General features: G+C 39.6%; 1 protein-coding gene across 1 annotated transcript in view; it reads left to right on the forward strand.

Moving 5' to 3' along the window:
- Positions 1-15,580, forward strand: part of TRPM3 (transient receptor potential cation channel subfamily M member 3) — a 288,488-nt gene that overhangs the window by 178,288 nt on the left and 94,620 nt on the right. The window contains exon 7 of the mRNA XM_072858792.1: positions 6,698-6,872. Coding sequence (XP_072714893.1) covers positions 6,698-6,872 — 175 coding nt within the window. The remainder of the gene's footprint in view (positions 1-6,697; positions 6,873-15,580) is intronic.

A 15,580-nucleotide genomic window follows, 5' to 3' on the forward strand; every position in this document is an offset into this window, starting at 1 on the left:
AGAACTTGCTCTACAGCTGCATGTTGTGTGGGAGATGTGACATAGATTTCCACCTGTACACTACTTCTGTGCCAACCGCTGTGCAGTAACTCCTCCCGTGGGACAGCCACAGGCCCCAACATCCCAAACAAATCCAAATAATTACCAAATTCTCCAGCCAAAATTTCCAGATAGAAAAAGAATATGAATGTAGGGGAACCCACACCAACATGTCTGACCTGATGAAGGAGCAAAGGTGCCCAGGAGGAAATCAGCTCAGATGCACCTACTACCACCAGTGTTAAGATGCAGAAATTAGAGACATTTCTGTCAGGGATAGTGAGCTGGAACCTCTAGTTTTATTTGCACTGATCTCAGGGGCGAACTTAGAAATAGTATGCAACGTACTGATATGTCCCAGTTACACTTATGAGCACACTTAAAAACATGAGTAGTAAATGCATTTTGTGGTAAATGAGGCATTTTATTCGCTTGTTGGTCTATAAAAAAATCAGTAACTCATGTTTAGTTCTTCATAAAAAGAATTTGTAATAATTTATAAGACAGTTATAGATTATTTATAAATATACTCACAGTATAAAATATTCATGTTTTTCCAAGAACTGGGAAAACAAAGCAGGGCTTCTGCAAAGCATGGTAGATTTTTTAAAATCCCTTTTCACACAACACAGACATTATGCAGTTTTTCCTTGCTTCTATTTCCAAATTCATTCATTTCTTCTAGTTTATTGTTTTAACTTACATATTCATGCACTACCACTGTGTCAAGGGGAAAATGGGATTATTTTTCTGTATGATAACATGAAGGCCTACAAGTTGCCACTGGTGCACATCAGGACAAATGTTCTGGTATGTACGTACCTTCCTGGAATCACAATTGCTGGAAGGTCTCTCACTGGCTCTGTTGCTGGCCACAAAGGCAATAACACAGTAATGAAGCTTTAGGTTGACTGTATAAATCTTTCATACAAAATTGCAGTCCAATTTGCAATATTGCACCAACAATATCCACAATAGCTGACACTGTGAAACACTTAGCAATCTAGTCTACCCTGCAAAAATCTATGCTTACTGAAATGCTCCAAATACAAGTTATTGTTTTAGAAATTAAGATACTGATGAGCCTTAGAGAACTGATTTTAACTCCCAGGTCTTTGGTACTATTTCTTCTTCTTTTTGGATGAATCATATAAAATGAAAATAAAAACACTGTTTTGTCTGTACTCTATTAATTAAGTCATGAGAGACTACCTGTCTTTTTGCATTTATAGCAGGAATGCTAAGGCTTCAGTATGTGAGATGGAGACCTTATTAAATGAGAAATCTTAATATGCAAGTTTCTGTGAGATGTTTCACACATACCTGCTCTTGAATACAAGCTGAATATTTCCTTTGAAAATCTGAGAAAAAAATCGCCTCTCTGGCTCACGAACTATTTTCAGTAAGAAGAATAAAAATTCTGAGACCATTCTTAAGTAGGAAGACCTTTGATTTTAGGATCAGACCTTTACCATCTTGAAACATAAGTGTAGTTAACCAAGTGATAAACCTCACAGTGATAACACAATAGTCAGCATTCCCAGCTATTCTTAAGTCCACAGATATACTGCTAGACAAGAAGGTTTCTCCATCTCCCAAAAGAAAAAGGAAAAAGATTTGCTGAAACCAAAGCTCATCCCAGAAATGCTGAAAAAACAATAAACTGAGTAAATTTAAAAATAAATCCTCCATGTAACTATCAGATGGCTGGAAAACACCATAATTTTTTAGATATTTAAAAAAAAATCACTTGAACCTAAAAGCAGATGAGTCTTCTACAAAGGATATAAAAAAAGCTGAGTAACATGTCACTTGCTGCCTTCTAAGAAACAGAAAAAATATGTAGATGTGTGAAAATGAATTGGTCTTTTTCTGTTTGGAAAACAACACCAGTGATTGAGAGTCTTTCCTGATAATAATAATAATAATAATAATAATAATGCATTGTCCTATACTGAGAAGGGTTATCTGCAATTTCAGAATGGACAACATTTCAGTGGAGCATATTACTGCTGCTCTCTTTCCAGTTAATGACATGTGAAACACACAATTTCTAAGGTTGTATACTTTTAGAGTACTTAGTGAAAACAGCAGTGTTGTTGGAGATAGCCCAGCAAGATGAGTGCTATCCTTAGTTTTGCCCAGACTAGGGCAATTTTGTGGTAAATTCCCATAGAAAACTGAGAATGTGATTATTTCCACTTACCCTCTTTTTCAAATTTTAAGGTACTCAAGCAGACATGATTTTTTTTTTCCCCATGTCTATGGACTTCCTTTTAGATGCTGTGGATACCGCCACTGCTCAGAAATTAGTCGTCATAAACCTGGAAAAGCTCATAACATTAGGATTCAGACAACTGTAGTCTAGAAAGCTTTCCTGAAAGCCAGAAGTGCTTATACTCTGAAGAAATATCAACAAAGTATTATTAACTGGTTTTAAAATATTATATCTAATTCCAGAAATGTACTTTCTATTTTTCCCTCCAAACTAAACAAACAATATATTTTTCCAATCAAAATTATTTATGGAGAACAATTAAAATTACGAAGAAAAAAATTCTATTTGCTGAAACTCAGGGAGGATTTCCAAAAAGGAAAATGAGATGTAGAAATCAATTTTGTGTTTTAAATCTTTTCTGTTTCACAAAGAAATCTACCAGAATAATTGAAAGAGTTGCATTTCAATCTAGAACTTAATCATAAATTAAGGTTCACATGAGTTGTTTTTTTTTTAACTCAAAGCTACTAAGTTTCATTGAGGATTGGGTTTGGAGAGAAGTTGTTTTGTTTTACTAACCTCAAATTAGAGGACTGTTTTCATGCTGGATATGTTTCTACAGGATCAGGGAAGAGAAAAGGCGCCATCTGATTAACCACAGTGAAACACAACTAGAACACTTGCAGAGAACTCTTATAAGCTATGCAACTGTTGTGACTATAGCAGATTAAAGATTTACAAATAAAAAAAGGAAAAGAAAAGAATGCAAGAGGAATTTTAGAAATGCTTTCAAATGACCAAATCATTGGCCCAAAAAGGCAAAAATAGTTCAGCTGTATAGACTAACCATCATTATTTGGATTATTAGAATTATGTAGCTGATCAATATCCAGCAGAATACACTGAGACTGAACAAACTTCCAGTATTCTGAAGGCACCTGCTTTAGGAACAGTTTGAGATACATAAGGTGACTGCATATATAATGATTATTGAGCATCACTCCAAACTCAGAAAGCTTTTCCCTTTTAGTCTTACTAGAAGGCTGTGAAGACTTCACTCCTCTGATAGCCAGAAATCTTCTGAACTCCATCTAAAACTATTAATGGCCAATGTGCTGTGTATCATGGGGATATTCAGACATTGTCTTTCACCCTTCAATTTGCTAAGGAGGATGAGCCAAACTCATCTAATCTTGTCTCATAAGATGGGATCTTGATTCCCCATATACTTCTTTTGGGATTTTCCTCCATTTGTTCCAGTTTGTTCTTTTTGAACATGGCTGAGCATAGCTACAGACAGTATTTTGCATGGAATTTCATGAGTTGCTTGCACAATGGCACAGATGTGCCCGTATTTCCTACTGAAAATGCTTTGCTGTGTGTATTCCAGGATCATACCTGCCTTCTTCATGGTCTTGCTACACCAAAGACTCAGTTCTCCCGTGATCAGCTGGATCACAACTTTCTCTTTTCTAGTATTTCCTCCTAATGAGTTCCCAGTTTACAGCAGAATTTATTAATCACCAAGTAAATGACTTTGCGTCTTGCACTGTGAACTTTCTCCATTTCTATAACTCAATCCTTAATGTCATCCAGACCCAATTTGACTCATTACTGAGAATACTTCTTAATATTATCTTATTAGCAGATGTCAGTACCAGTTCCACTTCTTGTTTTGAAGTCATTAATAATAATGATAGGATCAGGGTAAGTTCTTCAAGAAACTCCATTAGTACTACAGTTCCACATACAACTCTACCCATTAGTTAATTATATACTTTCAAATTGTGCACTTATATTCAGCTTTGCTAACAATTTCATATATGGCATTATAGCAAATACTTTACAAAAGACCACCCTTGGTAAATGTTAGGATAGGTTTTTTAAACACACCACTGGGGTTTTTTTATCCGTAATGAAATAAAATGGGCCCTACCAGTCAGCTTCCAGAGGAAAACGCTACACTGCCAAAGAGGAAAGCTGATGTAAGATTTCAGTGAGTTGTGGGCCTCCTAGTCAGAGTTCATGTTAGATCTGCTCTGTGATCAGTTGCTAGAAGTATTGGCTATATGGTGTGGTATAAAGAAAAGCTACACAAGAAGAAGCAAGTACTGATAGTTCAAAAACCTTGGTAACCTTACATTAGCCAGACCACTAGAAATTGAATGATAAAATATCTCCTTCCAATTCTGTATTAAAATTTTAACAGAAGAGAATTTCTTATCAGCTACCATGTGATTATGTTGGGAAGTATCATAAAGAAAAATATTCCTCACCAAGAATTTCATTTTTATTCATCTTCTGATAGCAATTGTCTTTCTTACAAAAAAAATATTCTTGTACTAGACATAACTATAAACAACATTTCTTTTGTCACCTAGTAGCAAAGGAAAACCTGGGCAGGCTTGTGACACAAGGTTCCGTGCTGCATGCTCAACTGCAACGAAATGTATCATATTACATGTATTGATATGGGAATAAAATCATATTATTTATAAGATTCTCAGAAAAAATGGGTTTTTATTGCTAATATCTAGAATGCATTTTTGAGGGATGCAATTTTAAGCATCATTAAAATGAATGTAGGTAAGCAACGCAAATTTGCCAAACAAAATTCATCCTTAGCTTAAATCCCTTGAAATTAATGGAAGTACATGAGCGACATGTTAACCCATCAGACTTATAATTCACTCTTCTTAAGAAAAGTTCTTAATTTTCCTTTCTCATTTAACTCTGCTCCCCAAAACTGCTTTTCCACTAAGACCTTTGAAAAGAACTTAACCACCAAAAGATCTTAATGATTAGGTAGAGCAGCAATTCAGGGAAGTGCTTAATATTAATAAAAAAATTAACCAGTGAGCTCTGTGCAAATCTGTTAATCACCTTGTTATATTCTTCCTCTCTTACTCTCTTTCATTAGCCTGGATTTTATAACTCTGCCTATAGTTTTCTTAACATAAATAAACACCACACACTTTACTTAAGTTATATAATAAAAGAGCCACAAACTGACAGTAGGTACAGCCACAACAAAGCATGCCGAGAGTCTCTGCAGGAAACACGATGTTTGCTTGTAAAGTGGTTCAGGAGGTGCTCACAGTATTTCGCTGTTGTATATAAGAATTGAGGTTTTTTTTCTTTTTTAAAGAACAGTTCACTTCATTTTTTGACAGTAATTCAAATCCTTAAAAAATTTTGTGACTATCAAAAATAATTTTATTTGTGAATGTTTCTAGAGGGTCTAACCAGATTTAATGTTCCAGTCTCACAGGCTTACCTTTGCTTCTGTGGACTGAAATCCCTCCAAAGGGAAACTTGAGGCAGTCACATTAAAACTTGTTGTTGCCTGGCCTCATGCAATTTTTCCCAACTCAACTATTAACAGCTTGGGGCACTCTCTTTATTTTTCAGTGAAACGTCAAAATTTTGTGCAGAATGTATATAGTTTTTCTTAGGAAAAGCTAGTTTAAAAGGAAAGTCTTTCTGTTGACAAAAAAATGCTAATAGAAAATGTTCAACTAGTTCTACTGCCTGAGTCCTTTTGAATGTCCCCAGTCTCAACTCGTCAAGAAGTGACAACCATAAAAGCTTTTTCAGTCATGTTAACACCAGCCTGGTGTCAGATTGCCTTTCTCTAAATCCATAAGACTCTCCTGGCAAAGTCTCTCCTGCAACTTTGGAGAGGGCTCCCATCTAATTATACTACAAGTATTGAAAATGAAGATGTGTCTCCACTGGTTGAGCATTAGTTCAGCTCTCTCTGGAACAATGTCCCCAGTGTGGGGTCTGCAAATCAAGGAATATGCTGCAAAATCTGGAGAGAATTCAGAGAAAAAATGTGAGACCAACTAGAACTGGAAAACAAGTATTGCATTGTAACAGAATATGTTTAGTTCATCAAAGAGAATGTTAAAGGGCTATTCAGCTGCAACCTTAAAATGCATCTAATAAGGCAACAAAAATATCATAGAAGGGATTTTAAAACAGCAAGCAAAGCTACTGGAAGACCCAAAGACTGGAAACTGACACCATGCAAAATCTAGATTACAAGCAACCTACAAAGTCATGACTCTGAACATGTTAGGAAGAATTGTGGCAGGTTCTCTATGCTTTCAAACCAAGATTCGATCTTTTAAAAAATTCATGCTCTATTTCAACCATAAATGTTGTATTTAAAACAGAAGATAATTCTAGAAAATCCCGTTTTATGCAGTGGAACCGACAAGATGACTACACTGATCCCTTCTGTCCTTAAAATCTATGATTTTCCGAATGCCATTTTCTCTAACATAACACTGTACAGTCACAATGCAGTAGTTTCAGTCTGATTTTTTTTTTTCTGTCTTCTGTTATGTTTTGTTTGCTTTGCTGGCTTCGCATTTTTTTGTTCCTTTTCTTTTTTGTTTGGGTTTTTTTGTTTGTTTCTTTCTTTTACTCCAGGAATTGGTCAAGGGGTTCCAGTGGTGGCCCTCATTGTGGAAGGAGGTCCAAATGTTATCTCCATTGTTCTGGAGTACCTGCGAGACACTCCTCCTGTTCCTGTTGTGATATGCGATGGCAGTGGCCGGGCATCTGACATCCTTGCCTTTGGTCACAAATACTCTGAAGAAGGAGGGTAAGTCATTTCCTAGTGTGTGTTCTTTCCACATCCACAGGTTCAATCTGGTGGTAAGATAGAGCCCAGGAAATTATTAGCAATATAGTGCAAAAGCAATACCTTCCTTACATGGCTGTTTTCATCTTCGATACAGGTGAAATATTGAAAGTATGCAGAACAAAAAAAAAAAAAAAGCAGGGGGGAGTTAAAGCAACACTAAGGAAAGTCTACAGAATAAAACAGAGGTATAGAAACTGTATCATATAGTTACTTGCTATGACATGTAACACATTGACAAGTACAATGTAAGGTATCTTGCAGTTGCAGGGCAAGGGATTCAGTCAAAGGGCACAGGGAATTATCTCACTGGCTTAGATATACTATGTCATTATAACACAGTGTACTTCAGATTTCATTTAGCCCTACATGTTCATATAAGCTAGTTTGTATTTGCCTTGCCTGTTGGGCATGATTCTGCATGCCCACCTTATTCACACATGACTGCTTGTGCACTGATCTGTGTTTGCACAGTCCCACCTGTCTTTGCAGACTCAAGGTGAGGCAAGAATAGTATTTAGCTTTTATTATAGAAGATTCAAGTGTGGTTTTGTTGAATCAGGCTGTAAGCATGCTTTGCAAGTTCCCAAGTGCATATTATTACTGAATGCCCAAATCTTTAATATTCTTTGTTCTTCTCCTCTACCCCAAAAAATATGTAAACAACCGTAGAATCACAGAACAGTTGAGGTTGGAAGGGACCTCTGAAGGTCATCTCGTTCAAAACCCATGCTCAAGCAGGGCCAGCTACAGCCAGTTGCCCAGGACCATGTCCAGATGGCTTTTGAGTATCTCCAAGGATGGAGACTCCACAACCTCTCTGGGCAACCTGTGCCAGTGCTCAGTTACCCACACAGTAAAAAAAGTGTTCAGAGGGAACCTCCTGTGTTTCAGTTTGTGCCCATTGCCTCTGGTCCTGTCACTGGGCACCACTGGAAAGAGCCTGGCTCTGCCCTCTGTGCACCCTCCCTTCAGGTATTTATATACATTGATGAGACCCTCTGTCAGCCTTCTCTGCTCCAGGCTGAACAGTCCCAGCTCCTTCAGCCTTTCCTCATATGTGAGGTGATCCAGTCCTTTCATCATCTTAGTGGGCCATCACTGGACAGTCTCCAGTATATTCATGTCTCTCTTGTACTGTGGAGCCCAGTGTGTGGCTCCAGGTGTGTCCTCCAGGTGTGTCCTCAGCGGTGCTGAGGAAAGAGAAAGGATCACCTGCCTTGACCTGCTGGCAGCACTCCTCCCAGTGCAGCCCGGGATACCATTAGCCTTTGTTGTTGCAATGGCACATTGCTGGCTCATGTTCAACTTGGTATCCACCAGGACCCCCAGGTCCTTTTCTGCCGAGCATCTTTCCTGCTGGGAGGCCCTCAGCATGTACTGGTACATGGGGTTGTTCCTCCTCAGGTACAGGACTTTGCATGTTTCCAGGGATGGGGCATCTACCACCTCTCTGGGCAACCTGTTCCAGTGTTTCACCACCCTCATTGTAAAAAGTTTCTTTCTTGTATCTAGTCTAAATCTACCCTCTTTTAGTTTAAAACCATTACCCCTTGTCCTATCACAACAGGCCCTACTAAAAAGTTTGTCTCTATCTTTCTTATAAGCCCCCTTTAAGTACTGAAAGGCTGCGATAAGTCCAGGGTTGTGATCTTGTTTTTTGCCCTCTCTCTCCTCTCAGAATCCTGAACTCCACCATCTCACGGTCACTGCAGCCAAGGCTGCCTTTGACCTTCACATCCCCATTGAGACCCTCTTTGCTGGTGAGTATGAGGTCCAGCAGAGCACCTCTCCTCTTTGGCTGTTCTATGACTTGGTTCAGGAAGTTCTCGTCAATGCACTCCAGGAACCTCCAGGATTGCTTATGCCCTGCTGTGTTGTCCCTTCAGCAGATATCGCGGGTGTTAAAATTCTCCATAAGGATGAGGGCCTGTGAACATGAGGCTGCTCCTAGCTGTCTGTAGAGGGCCTCATCCACTTGCTCTTCCTGGTCATGCAGCCTATAGCAGACACCCACTACAATGTCACCCTTACCTGTCTTCTTTTTAGTCCTAATCCATAAACTCTCAGTTGGCTCATCATCCATCCCCAGGCAGAGCTCCATGCACTCCAGCTGTTCTCACATAAAGGGCAACTCCAACTCCTCATCTTCCCAGCCTGTCTTTCCTAAGAGCTTGTATCCTTCCACTGCAACACCTCCAGTCATGGGAGCCATCCCACCATGTCTCTGTGATCCCAACAAGATTGTAGCCCTGCAACTGCACACAGATCTGACTCATTATGTTTATTCCCCATACTGTGCACGTTAGTATACAGGCACTTTAGAGAGGGCACCCCAGCATACTGATTTCCCAGAAAGGGCTTTGGGGATTTCTCCATAACAGTGCCCTGTAGGCACTTCCTTGCTTACATAAAAATGATGGAGGTGAGCCCGCTTAAGCCCTGTTTTGTTGATCTTGTGATCCCTTCCCATCACATCACTCCAGGCTCTTTGCTCATCAACGCTGTACATCATGCTGTCACAGGGCTGCTGTTGACCCTCTCTCGCTCCCCCAGCATTCCTACTTTAAAGCCCTTCTTACCAGGTCAGCCATTTCAGCAAAGGTAACTTTGCCCTGCTTAGTGAGGTGGATCCCATTTCCCACAAGCAGACACTGATCTGCAAACAGGGTCTCATGGTCGTAGAACCCAGAACCCTGTCACCAACACTAGCTCTGCAGCCAGCTATTGACCTATATTATCAATGTCCTCCCCACATCCTTTCCTCTGACCAGCAAGACTGAGGAGAACACCACCTGGGCCCCTGGGCCCTTGACTACTGCTCCCAGAGTTCTGTAGTCACTTTTGATACTCTCCAGGTTTCCCCTTGCAGTATCATTGGTGACCACGTGGAAGAACAGCAGGGGGTAGTAGTCAGATGGTCAGAAAAGCTTTGGCAGTCCCTCCACAATATCCCAGTTCAGGGCTCAGGAGGCAGCAAACCTCCCTAGTTGATAGGTCAGGTCAACAGATGAGTGCCTCTGGCCCCTGCAGCAAGGAGTTGCCCATTATAATCACTTACTGCTTCTTCCTGGTGGTCTTGCATGGGTTAGGGTCAGGTGGCACAGATCCTTTGCTTGAAGGCACATGTGGCTTCTCTTCAACTTTGAGAGCAGTGAACCTACTTTGTAGTTGTAAGCAGTTAGGTGGGGCAGTAGCCTTACTCTTGGTGCCAGCAGTCACCAGCTTTCACCCTTTGCCTTCTCCAGAGGTTACACTTACCTAAATACTAGGTGTGGACACTGCCAGCATCTCTATTGCAGTTGGGGTCCAGGGTTCTTCAAGCTGTTGCATGCCAGAGAAGATCCTGTCTATCTCCTTTTCATCTTTTCCAATGCTGCGTAGCCTGCTAACTTCATTCCATAACTCCTGTGCTTGGTGGCACAGCTCCTCCAAGACAGCAGATCTACAGGAAAGAAGGCCATCTCTCCTAGTATCAAAAATAGACCCTGCAGCCTGGGACTTGGAGAGCTGCATCCACCACCCAAAGCTCCATCTGCATCAAAGCCTTTGCTCCAGCACCTGCCAGGAAAATCACCCTGTGGCATGTCACCACCATACCTGAGACTATTTAGGCTGGAACAAATTCATCTGAGGCCCCCTTCTTTGCATCCTCATGCAGAAGCTGCTGCATCTGTTGGCTGTAATCTTGGCATGGTTCTTATACAGGCCTCTCCCGAGCACCGGCTAACAGGTGCTTGGTCCTCCCTAATATGGGGTAAGTTGCAAATAAGCTACAGGCACCTTGGGTCAAGGGCTGCTCATCATGCTCAATAGAAAATGCTGGAGCTTTCTCAGGTCCACACCCTTGTGGCTGCCTTTACCTCATCCTTACCTGGCAGCAACAGGCACGCTCAGAGGGTTTCCAGGTGTTCCACAATGATCATGGACCTTGTCCCCAAAAGCTCCCAAAGCAGAACCCAGAGTCTGCTGCTTAGAGTAGGAAATAACAAATAAGGGAGGATTTAATAATTTGAGAACAAAACATAAAAGTGGAACCAAAACCCCCTCAGATTCTTATAACTAAGAGCTATTTAGTGCTTTTTGTCTAAGTAGCTGCAGTAATCTTCCGATCAAGATTCACTGGGAAGGGACTTATTTTTGTGTGTGTTAGAATATGTGACGATACGTATTCACACCTACAACAGAGTTATGCAAACAACAAAACATAAATCCATAAACCCTGAGCTCTAGACCAAGCACTACTATGTTTTTTAAACATAAATGGGATCAAGAAGGTTGTAGCGAGGTGGGTGTTGGTCTCTTCTCCTAAGTAACAAGCGATAGGACAAGAGGAAATGGCCTCAAGTTGTATCAGGAGAGGTTTAGATTGGATGTTGGGAAAAATTTCTTCACAGAAAAGGTTGTCAAGCATTGGAACAGGCTGCCCAGGGAAGTGGTTGAGTCAGCATTCCTGGAGGTATTTAAAAGACTTGTAGATGTGGTGCTTAGGGACATGGTTTAGTGGTGGACATGGCAGTGCTAGGTTAACAGTTGATGGACTTGATGGACTTGATGTTCTTAAAGGTATTTTCCAACCTGAATGATTCTGTGATTCTATGAACTTACTCAACCTAAAACTCCTACTGGGAATAAGATAGTTTTCCACAAATATTTAAATCCGTTTTATGTTCAGATTCATGCATAGTCCAGTGCTGCATCTGGGATAGATCTGAATGTGCCAGGTTTCATCTGAATCTGTCGGAAGTTGTTCCTCTGTTTTCAGTGACCTCACTGTTAACATATTTAACATAACCTTACTCAAACATGTTTTATTCCTTTGTTTGCAATGTACCTATACAGTTTCCATCTACCTTGTCTGTGTTCTGATGTCATCATGAAAAAGAATACAGCAAGAAAAGAATTAATGCAATTTATTTCAATATAAAGAGAGCTTGTGAGAAAGATGGAGAGAGACTTTTTACAAGGGCCTATATTGACAGGACAAGGGGCAATGGTTTTAAATTGAAAGAGGATAGCTTTAGGTTGGGCATAAGGAAGAAATTCTTTATGATGAGGGTGGTGAAACACTGGAACAGGTTGCCCAGAGAAGCTGTGGATGCCCCATCCCTAGAATTGCTCAAGGTCAAGTTGGATGGGGCTTTGAGCAACCTGACCTAGTGAAAGATGTCCCTGACTACAGAAAGGGGTTGGACTAGATGATCTTTAAAGGTCCCTTCCAACCCAAACTATTCTGTGATTCTGTGATTCTATTTCATCATCACAAACTCCTGACTGTAAGAAAGGCAAGTGATAGAATCACTAGAGGCAGAACAAGCAAGTCATTTCTTACCTGAGACACTCAAGTCTGGCTTTGTGAAAGCTATTATTCTCCCTTACTATGGGTCTTCTTTCTGTGGTGGTGCCATTCCAGGGGGTGCCTGCAATATTATCAAATAGCATAATTTTTTTTCTTTTTTTTTTTTTTCCTGTTCACCTTGCACTAAATAGAATGCACAAACGATGAAATTTGTAAAGGTAGCTAGTGGGAATTTCTGTGTGTTCGCCCTGCTTCAGAAAACATCGGTCTAAAATGCAATGATATTTTCAAGAATACCACAAGTGAAACACCAATATTATTTATACTCATAAAGATATTTTACCCAAATATATTACACTTTAGATACAAACTGGGAACTTTTCCCGCTCTGTAACCTACTTTTGAATAATGCTTAGCAATATGAGGAGAATACTGAATAGCTGGCACGTTAACTGAGTTCAGTTACTGGCTTTTTCTTTTGGATGAAATCTAAGTAGGTTATACAAAACTGTCTATTAGACTCTAAATCAATGTAGCACATCCAAATTGCGTGCAGAATTTAATTCTGCAGTCCACTGTGCAATCAGACTATAAAGTCAAAAACCTATTTTAATTCTGGCTGCTGGCTGCAAATCAGGGTCTTCTCCAAGACAGAGCATATCTTCCAACTGCTATGCACTGGATATCTGACCTAAATCATTCAAAAACCACATCATTCATGGCAGCAACAGACTCGGCACTTGCATGTTGGTATTATCATGCTCTTTTTTCAGTGTCTTAAATTCTCACTCATTGCAGACTGATATGGATTCATTTTCTACACATAAGACTGTGTATGTATGTGTACTAAGCACTGCTGTGAGTAAGTTTATTTGAAAGTTTGTTTCCAGGGGGAAAAGAACCACATCTGGAGGTGAAGGAAGACAAAATATAGCTCTCTGCTTGAGTTTCAATCAGTGTGGCACCAATCCGTCCTCTCAGAGAGATCCTTAAGAGTGTGGGACAATTGCATATCTGCCTGACAGGTCCTTCTCTATTGGGTTTCACAGAACTGTGATGTGCCTGCCTTCCCTCCTTATTGTCTATCCTTCCTAATTGATTTCACATAGCAGAAAAAGGAACGATTTTTTATATTAATCAAGGTGCAGTACCTCTTTGCAATGTCAATGTATGTGCATCCTTGAAAAGACAGGAGACAAGAAGCTTGAATCTGCCTTATTTTAAGGCCTGATTATAGGCTTTCCTCATGAATAGGTGAACATTTCACTCACCTAGGGCAGTCTTTGGCTGCATATTGTAACTATAAGCAAGGCTTCGCTGGGCTCCAGTGGAATGAGGCTGCCAGCACAACATAGAGAGCTGTGCCTGCACTGCCTTGCAGGAGGTGCTGCCTGCAACTATGTGATGTACCAAGAACAGGTCAAAAGGAACTCTGAAGCATACCTTGAAGAAAAGATGTCTTTGAAGGAAAATCAGTTTTGAGGCCTCAGTATCTCATCTGTCTCATTGAAGTTCCAGGGGGAAGGCAAGGCAGGTATGCAGTTTCCCACTGAGCTGAGGTTTCAGCATTATGAATATCAGATATGCAGAATTAACACAGGTGGTTTTTCTTAAGTTTGCCATAACTTTAATATCAGGAACCACATACTGCCTTGGCCTGAAAAGTCTTGAACAGAGTATTAAGAATGTACAAGGTGGCTACATTCCGTTACGAGCAAATAAAAATCTTGGTAGTTAGCTGAGTAAGTTCCCAGTACCTGTTACATCTTAATGACAAACAAGCTAGGTACACGGAGTAACCTAAATGAGAAGGCAGCTTAAATGCAACGTTCCCCATGTGGAAGAATTATTTGGCTGCTCATTACTACTGGCCCTAATTTCAAGGTCAGGTTCTCCAGGCTCTGAAGCACTTAATTTCTCATTTGCTTAAAAGTTGAAAATGTGTTGAACAGTGTTGAGAACATAAGATCATAAGATCGATCATAAACACCCAATTTTAGTCCAAGCTAAGCCCTAAGTGAATATCCTAGTTGTTAATAACTCTCCTCCACATAAAGCCAAAGTATTTTTGACTGCATAATCAAGGATGCCTTCTCATTTCATTGTCTTGCATAAAAGCACAAGCTGGAAGTAAAACAACTGTAAAGTGCAACTATTTATAGGATCATTCAGTAGTTTTTAATCCTCAGAGATTTTTTTTAATTAAGTGCTGAATTTAAAATGAGAAAAATGAAACACTAGGTTAAAACTATGTCACTTCTTAGACAAATATTTCCTTACGGAATGGGAAATGACTTGCAATATTCGAATGCAGTCTCCAAGCTGAGTTTATAGCATATTAAATACTCCATCAGTTCTACTCCTGCAAGCATGAGACCCTTAAGGAATTCAGTTCAATGCCATGAAAATGTACTTCTTGCCTAATGTTCACAAGGAAACATAAAACATTCTCTGTGCTTTAAATGAGCAACCTCATATGAGAATCATTAAAGATTGCCTTTGGATTGATCTGACTCTGCATCCACTGTGGCATAGTTCTGAGGCTTCATAACTGAAGTATATTACTTAAATTTCTTTTTTTCTAATAGGGAAAATATAGGGATTTTTCACTTTGAGCAAAAGGGATCATAATGTAGGTATGATGCAAGTCGTCTGTATCCCCCATGGTGTTTACCACATCATGGGGGATCATGGATACTATCACATCTGAATTATTTTGTAAGATTGTTTTCAAATTGCATATTTTGATATCATTAATTTTCTTCTGTAACAAAGTACTTTGCAAATCAAAAGCTGGATAGAAGAAGGTAATTTCTTTGTTGAAATACAATCATCTCTCTTTTGGTGAAGAGACAACCTTTTAATAAACATTGTCAGGGGGAAATGGTGTAGAAGAACAATAATCAGTGAAGAGCTGCAAGTAAAGCTGATTCCTCGTAAAAGCACCCGGAAATCATCCCTGTCTAAATAGAACAAAGGAATAATTACATTTATTTTCTGTCTCTTCTCATAACAAATGTATGCAAAATGTATGGATTTTAAAAGTATGACAAACTCATTCAGTCCCACAGAGTTGCCCAACTGTGTCCTATTTGTAATTCCAATGGAAGAAAATATCAGCAGAGCCTCTGGTCATCTTTCTTACATATGGTGTGGTTGTCTAAAGTGCAAATCATAATTAAAACAGAAAAACCCCTAAGCTTCCCATAAAGGAGGGCAGGGAATAGTTTTCACATCACACTGAAATTTTATGGATATATTTCCTTTATCCTGAATAAAAAGAATCATTAAAAAAAAATCACAAATGAAAAGTTAGAAACAGATTATGTGCAGTTCCTTGAATGAAGTGTTTCATTTAGAGAATTTCAAA

This window comes from Ciconia boyciana, chromosome 4, assembly GCF_034638445.1.
Source record: "Ciconia boyciana chromosome 4, ASM3463844v1, whole genome shotgun sequence".
In the NCBI taxonomy this organism is placed as follows: Eukaryota; Metazoa; Chordata; class Aves; order Ciconiiformes; family Ciconiidae; genus Ciconia; species Ciconia boyciana.